General features: G+C 34.1%; 1 protein-coding gene across 4 annotated transcripts in view; it reads right to left on the bottom strand.

Annotated features, from left to right (window-relative positions):
- Nucleotides 1–14,830, bottom strand: part of CEP350 (centrosomal protein 350) — a 151,672-nt gene that overhangs the window by 42,839 nt on the left and 94,003 nt on the right. For all 4 annotated transcript variants that reach the window (XM_027612703.2, XM_027612706.2, XM_027612705.2 and 1 more), the window contains exons 26-27: nucleotides 11,083–11,229; nucleotides 7,682–7,839 (exon numbers count right to left, since the gene is read on the bottom strand). In XM_027612703.2, coding sequence (XP_027468504.2) covers nucleotides 7,682–7,839; nucleotides 11,083–11,229 — 305 coding nt within the window. The remainder of the gene's footprint in view (nucleotides 1–7,681; nucleotides 7,840–11,082; nucleotides 11,230–14,830) is intronic.

The raw sequence follows: 14,830 nt of genomic DNA, 5'->3' as shown, positions 1-14,830 counted from the left end.
GGGACATTTGACAAGAGGCCCCCAGGCTGTTAAGAAAAAAAAAAAAGAAGAAAAGCAAACAAAACAAACAAAAAGAACAGAGCATGCTCTATCAAAGAGTGCACTGAAAAAGGTGCAAAGTTACCTGACCAACTGGTTGTAGATATACAGCTGGAATTTGGGATGAAGGTTGGGAAAACAGACACTGAGAGAGGCCCAGTGGTGAGACGTAAAGACAGAGAAGAAGTAGTGAACAGGAGAGCAGTGTCTATAAAATAAGGAGGAAGATTTTAAAACCAAGAGATCAAGAGGAAGAATGAGAAAGGGAAAGCAAAAGAGCTGAGTGGAGAACTTTTAATATGCTTCCTGAATAACATTATAAGCTACTCAATTAAAGCAAGTGTTATACTCTGTGTGACATATAAAACATGTACTATTACAGATCTTACCAATGATTTCGGAATAAACATGCCTTTCTTCTCAGATGTTGCTTAACCATCATCTATAGTTTCAGGTAAATTTATGTGAGTAAAGTTATGAGAAGTACAGTATGGAGCTAAATAAGTTTTCCCATAAGCTTTTTTTTTTTTAAGATTATTTATTTATTTATTTGACAGAGAGAGACACAGCGAGAAAGGGAACACAAGCAGGGGGAGTGGGAGAGGGAGAAGCAGGCTTCCCAGGGAGCAGGGAGCCCGATGCAGGGCTCGATCCCAGGACCCCAGGATCATGACCTGAGCCGAAGGCAGATGCCTAACGATTGAGCCACCCAGGCGCCCCTCCCATAAGCTTTAACAGAGAGTACAACAATTATGGCTGTGAACCTAGTACATCAGCAATTCTACACACATATATAATCCTAAGCAAATGACTTTTACATCTGTACCTTGTCATATATTTTAAGCTTGAAATTAAATAAAAGCACTATGTTTGCCTCACTTAACCTTTATCATCGTGATCTAGCTTGAAAATAATAATTTAGAAAATAAATTTAGAGTTAAAAATACCTTGTTCACCTCTACAGCATAAAATTTACTGCTCACAGGACCTACTGAAGATATTTTGCTTTATATTTAACAAAGGCCCACTTTAGTTAAGATTGAAATATAATATCCATTCTATAAAATATTAGAATGCATAATTAAGAATAAACTAAGCTAGTTGCAATAAATACTCCTGGCTAAAAAATAAAAATCATGCTATGGACAGCTCAATCATAAGGTTAAAAGAAGAAAATTTCATATGTTAAAGTTATAAAAGTAGAAAATTCTCTTCTTTCTAAACAGTAAATAGATCACTTATTTATATATGTAAATATAAATATATATATTTGAGAGGCTAAGTAAGTCTAGTAATAGTCTGAAAGGTTAGTTCTCTTTGACAGAGCATGCTCCTGTTCACATGCACACAACAATAACCCGTAGATCAAGGCAGCATTTTTTGCCTTGGAAGGGCAAGGAATAATATCAGTATGTCACAGAAGTGAGAAAATCTAGGTATAAATCCAGCTATTCATTTGGATTTTTAAAAGTATGTACAATCTTGCCTATACATGTATCTTTAGATACATAGACTATTTCAATGTCTGTTTCCCCACATATAACTTAGTATTTCACCTCTCTTTCATTTACTTATATATATACACATACACACATACATACACATTCATATCTGGATTGCCTTGATTTTCTGCACCGACGTTCAAGGAAAAACAATTTTGCCGAATTTTAGTAAGACACTGCAATCTTCCTTGCCATTCTTTATGAATGTATAACAAACTTATTTTAGTGCTAATTATCAAAATATTACACAAAAACAAATGTACTCGGCAAAAGGTCCAAAAAATCTATTCATAATATTCAAATATCACCCACCCTCTTAAGTATGTAACTGCTAAATGCATGCATGACCTAGTACAAAAAGTAGAACAGTATTGGAACATGTAAAATAAACTGTAAAAAAAATTACAACTTAAATTTGTCCAGCCCAATATAGAGACTAATAATTTTCTCTACCAGCACAAGTACTGAACATTTATTTTTCATTTATAAGGATTAAGCATATTCAAAAACTCTAAGTTAGAAATGGACAACAAAAGAAATAGCTAACAGAAAAAGGAAAGAAAATAGTTTAAGAAATAGTGTGAGAACAGTTTAAAGTTAAAACTTCTTCCCAGAAACATACATTCCTTATTTAATATATGTATATTCTAGAAATAGTGTCCTTTAAAAGCTAAATAAAATAAAGTTGAAATAAAAGAAGCAGTACTTCACACTAGAGTTAACAATCCTTCAAGATGCTGCACAAATAAATAAAATTTGTGAATGATGGAGACATAAATGCCTACTAACAGAAAACACTGCTAACACGCTTAATGGTTGGTGTCAAGGCATCCCCCAGCAAGGCTTCTGATGGTAACAGAACACTGGACTGGATAGGATTAGACACAATAGATTTAATCATAATGTAAACCACTGTGTTCTTATAATGTTTAATCTTAAGAAATTCATTAGTAATTAGTTCTCTTTTTAAAAAATTTATTTATGAGAGAGAAAGAGAGTGAGAGCATGCATGCACGGGAAGGAGCAGAGGGAGAGGGACAAGCAGACTCCACGCTGAGGGCAGAGTCCAATGCAAGGCTCAATCTCACTACCCTGAGATCATGACATGAGCCAAAACCAAGACTCAGACACTTAACTGACTGAGCCACCCAGGCACCCCTGGTTCTCTTTTAAAGTCATACTTTCACACTCTAAACTTGAACTGTACAGCTATTCAAGCCCAGTCATCAGCCACTGAACACTTTGCCAATTTAAACAGATTCCATTTACAAGGGTCAATTTCTATTGAGATAACTTTAAGTCATCACTGTAGTTTAGATTTAAAAAAAAAAAACTTATGAGGTTGTAACAGATCTGTACCCCTGAAACAAATAATACATTATATGTTAATTAAGAAGAGAAAAGAAGAAAAAAGCTATGAGGTTGAAAGCAGATATGCTAACTTAACTCAACTTTAACTTTGGCTGGCTGAGGTCCAGAGAGCAGGGTCCTAGTTCTAGTTCTGTGTGTGACCTGGGAGGAGTTACTTATCTCCATGGCCTCAATTTCTTCCTGTGAAACCAAAGGACTACACTAGATGACTTCTCAAAGAGCCCTTTGAGTTCCAGCAGTTTATAATGCTTTCTTTCTCCATTCAAGTACCTCCTCACACTTTTTTAAATACCTCAATACACTGCTGGACCACGTGACATAAATGAGAACATTTTTTTCCATTGAGCTAGTATATTGTAAATTGTGTTCCAACATATTATAAAACCATGCTATCATTTGAAAGAGCAAAATTATGATGTAAATTTTAAATGAAATTTTGAGTTATAAAATAATTTGACTTTGAAAGATATAAACAAAACAAGCAAAAACCTAATACTTTAAATCATTTTAAAATTCTTTCTGGACCAAAAATTAAATATATATTGTGATAAATAAAAATGAAACATAGTGTTTATCTCAGGGACATGAGATCGAGCTCCACTTTGGGTTCCATACTCAGGAGGGAGTCTGCTTGAGATTCTCTCCCTCTGCCCCTCCCCCTACTCACACGCCTGCACATGCACTCTCTCTCTCTCTCTCCCCCTCTTAAAAATAAATAAATCTTAAAAAAAAAAAGAAAAAAAGAGGGGAGGTGGTGGGGGGATGGGTTAGCCTGGTGATGGGTATTAAAGAGGGCATGTTCTGCGTGGAGCACTGGGTGTTATGCACAAACAATGAATCATGGAACACTACATCAAAAACTAATGATGTAATGTATGGTGATTAACATAATAAAAAAATTTAAAGAAAAAAAGCAAAATATATTCAGGAAAAAAAAAGAAAAAAGAAAAAAAGAAAATGCAGTCTTGTCTTTCTTCCTAAGCAAAATTTATTCTATTACTTAAAACTGTCTAATAATTTGCATATAATTAAACAAAATGCAGGTACGTTATTCCTAACCTAGGAAGTAAAGAAAATAAAAACCATTATCAGGTTATCAGGATTTATCCAGCTACAACACTTAGACTAGAACTTTGTAAGAAATTTTATTTCTATTTAAGGCAGGGGTGCCTGGGTGTCTCAGTCGTTAAGCATCCAACTCTTGATCTCAGTTCAGGTCTTGAGCTCAAAGTCACCAGTTCAAGCCCCACTTTGGGCTCCATGCTGGGCATGAAGCCGACTTAAAAAAAAAAAAAATACTGGCAAATTCTATATTAAGGCAACAGTATTTAGTATATTTTTTAGAATTCTTCTTTAATGGAATATCAAAACTCTTCCCCTGCAAATCCTTAACTTCTTAAACTCAGCAGATTAATGAAGATTTTAATACTGACCAGACAATACCACAAATATTGTTATCAGAGCTGTGTCATACAATATCTGTTTAACTTTATGATTATTTAAAACCAAATAAGTTAATTTGTTCCTTTAGTGGTTCTAAGCTAACTGGGGATATTTTTAAATATTTAAATTTTAAGTAAATAAAGTATTTAAATATTTAAAATGAATGTCTGAGAAGTTTTGTTGTCTTCATTTTTCCATGCTAGCTTGGTCTGCGATGATCAAACCAAAATATAACTTGTGTTTGTGGGATTTTTTTTTTTTTTTTGCTTCTTATGTTATAAAGTACTTACTAATTCAAAAGTATATTTATCTCAGATCACTCATCCATTGAAAACTGACTTGATATATTCTTTTCAGTAAAAATTTCTTTGTCTTCTGAACTTCCTTAGTGATTAATTTATATACACTTCTCTACAGGATTGATATTTGTTCTTTTTTCCACCTAGACCATATGCTTTTTGAGGGCAAGGTTTATGTTTGATTCATCTTCATATCTCTCAGAACCTAGCACATTCACACATTTCCCAACAAATAATTGCTAAGAATAAGTATATATTTAATAAATAATATGGAAGAACAGCTGCTATTAAATGAAAGAGAAAATACACTGTGTCCTATTTTAACACTTGAAGATGAAGATAACCCCATCCTGTTTGTGTTTCATTTGCTCAGTAAAAAATTTTCCTGAAAGGGAACTGGCAAATTAACAGAAAAAGTCAACGCATGGTGTTTTCTTTATGAATATATGTTTGAGGATTACAGACAATGCACTTATATTGTAAATAATGCCCCTCACAGTAATAAACAAAACTCAGATTTCTTTTATCAACAGTACCAAAAAGACTGAGGGCTATTCAGTCTGTGGCTTTTGCAAACATATATTCATTATGACTAATCTTTTTCACAGCTTAAATTCCTTTTGCTTTTCACTACACTGAGAAATGTAAATTATTTATATATGTCAGATCAATAAAAAGGTCAGGAAAAGCCATAGATTAGAAATATAAATTTTAACAAAGGCATCGCTGTCTCAATGAAACATTAAAGAAGGAAATCTTTCACTGTAGCCAAGAATAGGTGATAGTTTCAGAAAAATATTTGTCACAGAATCAGAGTTCAGAGGATTAACAACAAGCAATGACATAATGAAAAAGTTCTTCCCAAAAGTTAGCTAAACTTACTGAGGGAGGACTGCTTTTTGACAGGTGTTTTGTATCAATAAAATAATCTCTTGGAAGACTGCCTTTGCAAATCTACACAACAAATAATAGTGTCTAGTAGCAAAGGCTCAAGTGATTTTGTTATTAGGTATCTACTGTAGCAAATGACTATAAAATTAACTCACTCTATTTACTGACATTTATTTACTGACATTCCAATATCGTTGAAGGAAATCTAATTGTAAAGTTTTGGTGATCTGAATGGTATTTAAAAACCAGTTTTCACATTATTTTGTTCTAGACATTAAAAAATATCATAATAATTTTCCTTTATAGTATATTGCTAATTTTGAAAAATACTCCAATTTATCCTCAAATTTCAGCACCACCATAAAGCATTAAAAATGATTCTTTTGCCACTGCTGTCCCTATCCCATCCCTACCCACAAACACAACTGCATTGCTTCAAACAACAAATCAAGTCATTGAATACTTCAAAGCCTATTTCGTTGACAAATTGCTCAAATGGTTCCTGTAGTAGTTGACAAAGGAAGGTAGAAGGTAGAACAATAATACAAAAATTCCATGTGTTTAATATTTCAGATTCTGAGAAAATAATAAAAGTTGGAACAAAATCAATAAATGTCATCTTCAATTTGGTATTTAGAATTTTTAAAGCTTTAACCAAATGTGAAATAAGCACCACATAAACTGACTCATCTCATAAACAGATTTAGGATTAGCAGTTTCTTCTACAAATGTGATTAAAATTATTAGAATATTATTCATAAAGACCAGCAATGAAGACCTTACTAATATAGATGAGCAAGGGATCAATGAAGAAATTACCCCTGACACTGTCTTTCCTCCAATATCTACCATTCAAAGACATTTGGAGGCATATTTAAAATGTCAAGTCAGTTATAAAAATTCACGAGAGAGATTATTCTGAATTCAAACATCCATGAAGCAAAACAGTATGCCGATACAGACTATGGGAAAATTTTATCAGGAAAGGAAGAAGCGTCTTTAGTCTACATTTCAATAAATTCCTATATGAAAAAGCCTTATTTAGTTTATCCCACGGAATGATCCAAAAGGAGTATTTACATGTTTATAAATATTTGGTTTTACCCCCTTATATTTATTTTAAAATTCTGTATTTATTTTTTAAAACTTATTTTCATCACCAATTTAGGTATTTTAAAGTTAGGAAATGCAATTTAACAAGCAATGAAGTGCCAGTGTATAACACTGTACCTATAGTAAGTAAGGTTTGATTTACAACTGCTTGACTGTTCAGAAACTAATTGAATCACAGGTTGATGTCACATAAACATAGAGCATTATTAAATTTGGTAATGTGTGGTACACTGACAAAGGATATCAAGATACAACTGTGGTTCAAACTGTTAACAAAATAAAATACAGTCAACAAAACATTTTCATGGGTCTCTCTTTCATATTTAAAGAAGGTAGAGGTTATAAAGTAAAGGACAGGGTCCACAAGCAGATATTTCACAAGCATATTTAATGAAACGTATACTCAGAAGAGTACACTCTCACATAAATGTAACTTTATATGGTCAACACTGACATACAACTGAGCTACATTTAAGTAGAAGAAGTTTTCTTTAAAGGAGCCTCTAAAAAAATAATACTTAGAAATGTTTCAGAATCATTCAACATCCCAGAAGAATTTCAGTTTTTCTGGTTTCAAATGAGCAATCCACACCTTCTCACAGCTTAAAATTTCTATTTGACCTACGCATGAGAGTGGTCAGAGAGCCATAGGATGAGATCTCAGGATATACCATTAATTGCTTCCCCAAGTTAGTAGACATATTCTCAGATTTCAGGGAAGGTTATAAATTTCACACTTACTTTTAGCTTTTAATGAAAGAAAGATGGAAACATTGTCCTGGGTATTTGTGCAATTACTATGTTGGTTTTTAAAATAAACCTGACTGTACTAAAAACAAGAAAATCTGTTTTATAGTAAGATCTATAGTTAACTGACTTCCAGGTTGATTTAACAATTCTGCTAAAATGCTACTGAATTCATAAAATATTACATTGTATCAATCTAATCTAATGAAGTACATTAAAAATATTTTTGCTATCATTTTCAGTGTGAACAGAATAATATTTATAAAAATAAATTACTTTTCATCCATGCGGCTTCTCATTTTTTTCAGTTTCTGCATAATGCTGCTAGTTTCACTGCTGGAGATTGAAATGGGGGAAGGACTTCGGGTCTCCAAGTCAGTTGGACCAGGACTGGTTGCCTTATTATCCTTTGTATCATCATCACTATGGGAGTCCTAAAAACAAAAGAGGGTAAAGTTTTATAATTTTACTGGAATTTAAGATCTCAAAATGACTTCAAACATTCTTGTTTCAAAATTAAGTTTATCCTCAAAACCATATTTATAAAATAGCTGCAATTAAGGAATTACTTAAAAGACAAAAAATTATATACATTTAAAAATGGCTAAAATATAGATTTTTGTTATGTATATCTTACATATATTTATATATAGTCACAAAGTATAATTTTTTTTTAAATTTTATTTATTTGAGAGAGAGAGAACATGAGTGGGCGGAGGGGCAAAGGGAGAGGTAGAAGCAGACTCCCCGCTGAGCAGGGAGCTCGACTTGGGGCTTGATCCCTGGACTGCGGGATCTCTACCGGAGCCAAAGGCAGGCACTTAACCAGCTGAACCACCCAGGCACCTCCCAAAGTATAATTTCTTTAAAAGATTGAAAAAAACAAAAAAATCTGCTGCTGCTACTAGCAATCTAGTATTTCACTATCCTAATTTCTTTTAAACTGAACCACTCAAAAGGAATATAAACAGTATATATACCCATATGGATATAAGAATGAAGGGAACACATAAACTTATTTTAATACTACTGAGGGATGGATCTTTTTTTCTTTCCGAATTCTAATGGGAAAAACAGTATTTTCTCAATTTAAAAAGTTTAAAATGAAAACATTTAGAACTACCAGTTTAACTCATGAGCAAAATTTATAATGAAAACATTTAGGGGACGTCTGAGTGGCTCAGTCGGTTAAGTGTCTGCCTTTGGCTCAGGTCATGATCCCAGGGTCCTGGGATCGAGCCCCATATCAGGCTCCTAGCTCAGCAGGGAGCCTGCTCCTCCCTCTGTCTGCTCTGCCTGCCGCTCCCCTTGCTCGTGCTCTCTCTGACAAATAAATAAAATCTTTAAAAAAACATTTAGAACTATTGGTTTAATTGATATATTATTTCTCATGAGCAAAAAGTAACTTTAAATGCTTAAGTAAGTTTAAATGCTTAAGTAAGAGAATAGCCATTTATTCTCATAACTTTTGAGGAAGATGAGTAGGGACGATTGTGACCATTTTTATTTTGTGAACGATACACAAAGCAGAGGCCCTCTCCTTCCCTTTCTGCCTCCTAAATGATTCAGTCCTAAAGTCATTAGGTAGAACAGCACAAGACAGGGATCCATACAAAGGCAGAGGTAGACAAGGGCTGGAGTGAGATGAAGAGGGCATCTAATACAGGAAGGTTATTACTTAAGTGGAACAAAGAGGATGTCCACAGGGGAGTGGCCCTACATGGCATGTTACAAGCCCAAACAGAGTGAAGTGGTGTTCCCACAGAGTACAGAAAGGATAAGGAGAGTACAGAGAAAGGGCAAGGAGATGGGGGAATAGCTTGACTTGGGAGTCAGAATCCAGGGGTGGTGAGGATATCCACATGAGGAAAGGGGTGGCAGTGGTTATGGGAGATAGGTTACACACAGGAATGAGCAAATCATGATCTATATTAAGGAAAATGTTAACCAGCTGTCTATCAGAGAAGAAAGTTTCAAAAAGAGAAAACTAGGGGGGTGGAGGGATGGGGTAACTGGATGATGGGCATTAAGGAGGGCATGTGCTCTGATAAGCATTGGGTGTTATACATAACTAATGAGTCACTGAATACTACACCAAAAACTAATGATGTACTGTATGTTGGCTAACTGAACTTAATAAAAAAAAAGAGAAAACTAGAATGGAACCTTATGGTGCTGGATTGGAACTGAAAGGATCAGTATGAACTCCTAATACCTAAATACTGTATATGTATATATGCTATATACTGTATATGAACATACAGAAATAAACATACATGTAAAATGTATTCTTTATTACGTCTACATAAACATACATATTGTCTATATTTGTTGCTTTTAGGAGCAAAACCTGAATAGTAATGAGCATGCTTAGCACCAGATATTGGTTTCTGAATAACTTTCCTCCTTGGAGAAACAGCTGATTCCAAGTCTGGGGCAGGGAAGGTATTAGGTGACACTGAGACATCTTGTTGCAGAAAACATGGAAGTGCTCACAGACTGTTGGGGACATGTCAAAAGCACACAGAAACTTGAAAAGGCTCCTAATGGTCTGACCTGGGACAAAGCGAGCATTAAAACAAATGACAGTAACAGATTTAATGCTGAATAAAATAGGAATCTGTAAGTCCATACTAATATAAATAAAAGAGTAAGTTTAAAGAAAAAATTTATGTAGTCTCAAAATAACTCATGCAAAGTTACTTATTATTTACAAAGGGAAAGAAAGTAACTTTATAGTGAAGTCTGACGTCCGCCATCTTAATCAAGTGATCAAGTCAACATCATCAGTAATGGGATAAATCAAAATCAGGCACCACCTGATTGAATGCAGTGAGAACATGGCATCACTTCCGTAATATTCCAGCTAAAGATGCACAATCTGAACCTAATTATGAGGAAATATCAGACAAATCCAAGTTTGAGAAACATTCTACAAAGTAACTGGCATGCAATCTTCCAAAGTGTCAAGGTCATGAGAGTCAAGTAACTTTTCCAGACTGAAGGAGACTAGAGAGATATGAGAACTAAATGCAGTATGTGATTTTGAACTTACCTTCTGATAAAAGCACATTATTGTGACAACTGGAGAACTGTCATACTCCAGGAAGATAGAGTTCTTTTACAGTGTTTGAAATTTTCTATAAATTTAAAATTGTTTCAAAATTTAAAGTGTATTTTAAACACCAAAGCAGAAAATGCTAAGATTTATTTAACTATACAATTATCCAGTGTGGGTTCTCCAACACTATATTAACACTTTACAGCATCTCAGAATAGATCCAAATTTTGCTTTTATCTGAATATCTCCTTTGACTCTTGTATCATTATATTAATACTGAATAGCTAAAAGTAAGTACCAAGAGCAAAAATGGTCTCTCTCATTAATTCTGAGGAATATATCTGGATTGATAAACAAGAACAAGGCTCTTTGTCCCAAATGAATTTATAAGTGGAAAACATTTTTCAACTATCATATGAACATGTCCCTTTCAAAACTTGAATATTCCATGGGAAAAAAAAATAAAAACTCTCACTATACATAAAGATACATATATAGAACTTCATTCTAGTTCATCTAACAACTATGAACATATCCATCAGATGAGAAAGTGAGGCAGGATTAGGTATTAGCAAGCAACATGAGAGAAAACAAATAGTAATTTCGTGTAATTTACCAATTTATTCTCCCCTGCCGACTTTAACTTCTCCTGTAACTTTATGGTGGTCTGTCGGATCCTTTCTATCTCCTCCTGCTGTTTCAGAATCAGTTGCCTTTCCTTCCGAGCTGCCTTATTGGCTTCTTGAAGACGTTTAATTTCTGCCTAAGGTTTAAAGAATTAGAAGAGCAACTGAGATTTGGAGGATACAAGTCCAAAGTAGTATTTCAAGAAAGCCCAATCATCACATATACCAAAAATAAAAACATACAGTATATTCAAGATAAAAGTAATAATATTGAAAAATTTTGAAGTAGTGGAGGAAAAAAGAGTCTCATAACCCCATCATGCTAATAAACATGATCCCTTAATTTAAATAATTATAATTACAACAGACTGACAATTTTCTATCCCCCTTTTAAACTTAAGATACCCTTCATATTTTTCCATAGTGTTACTTGGTCTTTACACTTATTTGTTTATCAGCTGCATAACAAGTAGTTAACGTAACCATTATTCTACTGCGAAAATCTTAGGCCCCTTATAATTTTTTACCATTCCAAATAATGCTTTAATGTCTATAACTGTTTCATACTATGGATTTGTTCTTTAGGAGAGATTCCAAAACGTAGGACAAACAAATCAAAGAGGATAAATCATACTATGGCCCTTAAAATCATTTAAAGATTGCTTTCAAAAAAGAATGGTCTCCGCCAGAAACATTTAAGACTATACTGCACCAAACTCTCTCCACACAGGGTATTGTTAAGTTTTCTGTTACTAACTAAATGGGCAAAAGATGACACACTTCACTGTTAATAACTGTTAAAATTTAAGAGACTGTCCTTTTTTTCCATAAATTTATTTTAATCTGTATTCCTGCCAATAATGTAAGCCTATAAAGACAGTAATAATTAGCGATGTATAATTTCTTTGTCATGTTTGATTTTTGTAAACTATCTGAAAATGCAGAGAAGTACACAAAAATATCTAATTTCTAAAATCTCATACTAACAACTGTTAATATTCTGTCGTATTTTATCCTAGTCCTTATTTTGTGAAGAAATAAAACATTACAGATAAAACCTGTATGCAATCCTACATCCTTAGAGGTAATCACTACCATGGTATATATCCTTCCAGCATATTCTTTTAAAATTCTTCTACAGATATTTATTTGTACTTATCTGCAAAAAACACACACTGTTTGGTCTGTATGTTTTTAAGTAGTTTATAAATAATATCACACATATATATTTTCAACCTTGCTTTATTTACTGAACGTTGCTTTTGCTACCTCTCTGTGTTGACTTACACCTAAATGCTGCATAACATTGGAAACATATACTATTTCATGTATCCATTACCCCTATGTGTAGATAAAGTTGTTGTTCACTACTGCAAACAATGCTACAATGAACAGCCTTATAGTTTTTGTCTTTGGCACATGTATGAGTTTCTCTAGAGCAGTTCTTGAAGTGTGGTCCATGGACCCTAGAGGATTCCCAAGGTCCTTTCAGGGGACTCTCAGAGTCAAACAATCTTCATAATACTAAGACACTATTTGCCTTTGTTCACTCTTACTCTCTCAGGAGTATACAATGGCATTATATGCATTTTAAAGAAAATAACTATCTTCCAAAACAAACAAACAAAATAATTAGTATTGTTAGATTTTTCCAAATCTCTTTATTTTCTGACTTGATTTTTTGAAACATCATGCATTGGTCATGTGGAAAGTATCAGTTCACTGAGTTACGCAGATCTTCCAAGTGTTGACACATTTCATTATACAGTATAAAAAAAAATCACATTCTTTCACATCACCACAGATCTCAAAAGAAAAGTTCTTTAGTGTTAGGTGGTGGACAGAAATTTTCTAAAATTCTGCCTTGAAAGCCTGAATTTTGTCACTGGCAACAAATACTGTTACAGCTGTTTTCTATAAAGTAAGAGACACATTTTGTTCATTTTTGAGAAAATGACTGTCAAATACCCAAATCTGAATAAACAGTTTGTCTCTGAATAATTCTTTCAAGGAAAAACGGTATTCCGTGAAAAAAAGTGGCTAGTTCAGCTTGCAACTCAAACAACTGCACAAATGCCTTTCCTTGAGTTAATCACTGTCCTCTGGTATCTGGCAAAGTGCTTCCTTGTGGACTTCCTATTTTTGTCATGCAGAGTATGACAATGAAAGTATTCAAAGGTCAGCACTCTGCAAAATTAATAATTTTTACTAATTAAGTAAGACGTTCTTCAGTGAAGGGGCTCCTGGGTGGCTCAGTCTGTTAGGTTAAGCGCCTGCCTTCGGCTCAGGTCATGATCCCAGGGTCCTGGGATTGAGCTCCACATCGGGCTCCCTGCTCAGCAGGGAGTCTGCTTCTCCCTCGCCCTCTGCTCGTGCTCTCTCTCTCTCACATTTGCTCACTCTCTCTCTCAAATAAATAAATAAAATCTTAAAAAAAAAAAGACATTCTTCAGTGAAACTACTGCTTTTTGTTTGTTTCACTTGTGTGGCATTGAAAAACATGACGGTTACTAGTATAGTCTGGGGCCACTGCTGCCCTGATTTGTGCTAAGCACTGGCAGTTTTACCCACCATTGTTTTTGTACCACTTAGTACAAGTGTCAAACAATGAAAAGGGCAAATTCATATCCCACTATTAGGAAAACAGTTTTGACCACCGTGACGCATGAAAGGGTATCAGGGAACCCAGAATTCCACAGAGCACATTTTGAAAAACTGCTATTAGCTTAGCCCTGAGTTTCTAAACCAATTATTGTATACATTCACCCAATCCAAGCCTATAAAATAAACTGTTTCAAGGGGATTCTTGAGGGAAGAGGTTTGCTTTTCTTTTCAGAATAAGCTATAAGGTTGTACAAACTATTCACTTTAAAACGGTTAATGGTGTAAGTGGATTATACTTTAAAATTGTTATTTTGTTATGTGAATTTTATCTCAAAAAAACAAAAAAAGAATAAGACATAGGAAAATATGTTCTCTCTCGTTTTGGATACAGCTGTGCGAAGATATGTGGCCAAAGTGGTTATACAACCTCACTACCAGTCAAAATAATTCTTATGATACAACTGTAGTAAATATCTTAGTACATACATCCTTCCACGCTGCTGCTTTTATTTCTGTAGCGTAACTTTCCAGGGGTAGACAGATAGATCAGAGTGTTTTTTGCACATTTACTTAAAAAACATTCTGAAGTACTATAGGGGTGCCTGGGTGGCTTGGTCCATTGGGAGGCCAACTCTTGATTTTGGCTCAGGTCATGATCTCAGGTCCTGGGATTGAGCCCTACATCAAACTCTGTGCTCAGCGGGGAGTCTCCTTGAGGATTCTCTCTCTCTCTCTCTCTCTCTTCCCCTACCCCTCCCCCCTGCTCACATGCTCTCTCTAAAACAAAGAAACAAATCCTTAAAAATATTTACGAAAATGGTATCATACTGTACATATTCTTTTGCATCTTGCTTTTCTATAAAAACCAAAATTATGATTTTTGATAAAGATCTGCTGCTATAACTATTCAATATGGTAGCTACAGCTCCATGTAGCTATTTAAATTAACATTTCAGTTTCTCAGTTGCACTAGCCATGTTTTAAATATCGAAAACTATATGTGACTGGTAGCTACTGAATTGGACAGCACAAATACAGAACGTTAATAATAATTTCAGAAATCTCTATTGAACAGTGCTGATATGTAATGCATTTATTTCCTGCAGTATTGTACTTTCTTGCAGAAATATGCTT

This window comes from Zalophus californianus, chromosome 10 (assembly GCF_009762305.2).
Source record: "Zalophus californianus isolate mZalCal1 chromosome 10, mZalCal1.pri.v2, whole genome shotgun sequence".
NCBI lineage: Eukaryota > Metazoa > Chordata > Mammalia > Carnivora > Otariidae > Zalophus > Zalophus californianus.
This window is presented reverse-complemented; position numbering and strand designations above follow the sequence as displayed.